This window comes from Myotis yumanensis, unplaced genomic scaffold (genome assembly GCF_028538775.1).
Source record: "Myotis yumanensis isolate MYYU_CA2020_CCGP unplaced genomic scaffold, mMyoYum1.0.hap1 SCAF_290, whole genome shotgun sequence".
Lineage (NCBI taxonomy): Eukaryota > Metazoa > Chordata > Mammalia > Chiroptera > Vespertilionidae > Myotis > Myotis yumanensis.
In genome coordinates, this window is record NW_027224041.1 from 24,340 (window position 1) to 26,223 (window position 1,884).

Sequence of the window (1,884 nt, forward strand, 5' to 3'; positions counted from 1 at the left end):
ACCTGGCCTCAGGAATGAGGGTGGAGGTAGAGTGCGGGCATCTGGGTTTAGCTGCTTCCGGGTTCCAGATAAGAGCAAATGCAGGTAAGGTAACCCCAGAGCTGGGTTCACCGAACTCCAGGACCCTGAGAGTTGGAATGAGGCGGTTGTGCTATAAGAGGGCCACTCTGCACAGGGCTGGACACCATTGAATCCCAACCTAGACTGAAGACCAGACCAGACCAGACCAGACCAGACCCCCTGCAGGTGAGAGGAAATCCCATGTGGGGTGGGGCAGGTGCATCTGGAGGGACAGCTGACTCTTGCTCTTGAGGGCAGAGCAGTAGATGCCCAATATCTGGTTGTGAGAAGGAGGGGCTGGATGTTTGGAGTTTGGGATCTTTTACCTGAAAGGAACTTGGGACATAGAATCAAAACTGGGAGGGACAGAAACCCGATCACTAGGTGCATCTGCGTGGAAGGCTGTCTCTGGCCTGGACTTGTGGGTTTAGAGGGAGCAGGTGGGTGCAGACCGGGGCTCCTGGGTCTGAGTAGGGAGGTGGCGGCTCCTGGGTCTGAGCAAAGAGAAGGGATCTGGAGACAAGGAGTCCTGGTTCCTGAACTCTCTGTCTTTCCACCCCCAGCACAGGAGGCCCTTCCTCTGTGGCAGCCACAGAGGCTCAGAGAGGACACATGGCAGTTAACTGGCTCCCACCCGTGCTGCTCCTACTGCTGTCCTTCGCCCTGGGATCTGCTGGACAAGAAGGTGAGGAGCAGCCTGGGCAACGTGACCTTGCCCTGGGCCTCACAGTCCCCCACCTCCCCTCTCCAGGGCCCCCTCTCTCCAAGGAGCCCCTGAGTCAGGACCCTCCCCTGCAGCAGCCTCGTCCCATGGAGACACAGCCCCTAGGCTGTGGCCCCTTTCTTCCTGCTCCCTCCTGACTCCTGGGCTCTGGGTGCCCTCCAGGCTGCTTCCCACCCTCAGTGTCTCTCTCATCAGACGCTGGGGTTGCCTCCAGACCAGCTGCTGCCCTGGGTTTCTGAGCAGGCTCCCTCCGTCTCTCTCCATCTCCGTCTACAGCTGTCACTGCCCTGGGCTCCATGTCTCCCTCTGCCCTTCTCCACGCCTCTCTGTCTGTCTCTCTCTCCATCACTGTCTCTTGTCATCCATCTACTGTGGCCTCAGCCTTTCCCTGAGGACTGCACCAACACTTTTTCCAGGTCTCCATCCATCCCAGGATACCGGGGAGAGGATCCTTAATGGAGTTGTATGTCCAAAAGGCTCCCATCCTTGGCAGGTGGCCCTGTATGACAACAATGGGTTCCAATGTGCAGGCGTGCTGGTCAACCAGCAGTGGGTGCTTACCGTCGCCCACTGCCATCACAGGTATGGGACAGGGTCACCAGCGCCACTCCATGTCCCTCTCTGGGTCTCTCTCTCTCTCTCTCTCTCTCTCTGCTTCTGTCCTCCTAACTCTGGGTCTATGTAACCTTCTCTCAATCACAGTGTCTCCCTCTGAACATTACTTTTTTTTTTTTAAGTGAGTATATTATGCAAATGGGGAGTGATCTTCTGGTTGATGAGCGTGCCCAGAGGATCAGGGCCACACAGTCCTTCGTCCACCCCTGGTATAACAACAACACCTATTATCATGACATCATGCTGGTGAAGCTGAGCAGCCCGGCCACGCTCTCGCCCACTGTGAACACAATCGACCTACCGTCCAGCTGCAAAGGCCCTGGGACAAGCTGTACTGTCTCTGGCTGGGGCGTCACCACCAAGGATGGAGGTGAGGCTGCCCCTGCAACCCAAGTCACCAAGGTCCCAGCTCCCTTCGTCCTCAGGCCGCAGACACGGGACAGACCCAAGGTTACAAAGCCCCTCCCCCCCCCCCAATCACCTTT

General features: G+C 57.5%; 1 protein-coding gene across 1 annotated transcript; it reads left to right on the forward strand.

Annotated features, from left to right (window-relative positions):
- Positions 1-672: 672 nt before the first annotated feature.
- Positions 673-1,769, forward strand: LOC139001275 (kallikrein-7-like; the record flags this gene model as incomplete). Its single annotated transcript, XM_070402979.1, has 3 exons — positions 673-745; positions 1,201-1,366; positions 1,522-1,769. Coding segments are annotated over exons 1-3 (487 nt in total), but the record flags the coding sequence as incomplete, so codon positions are not given.
- Positions 1,770-1,884: the final 115 nt, after the last annotated feature.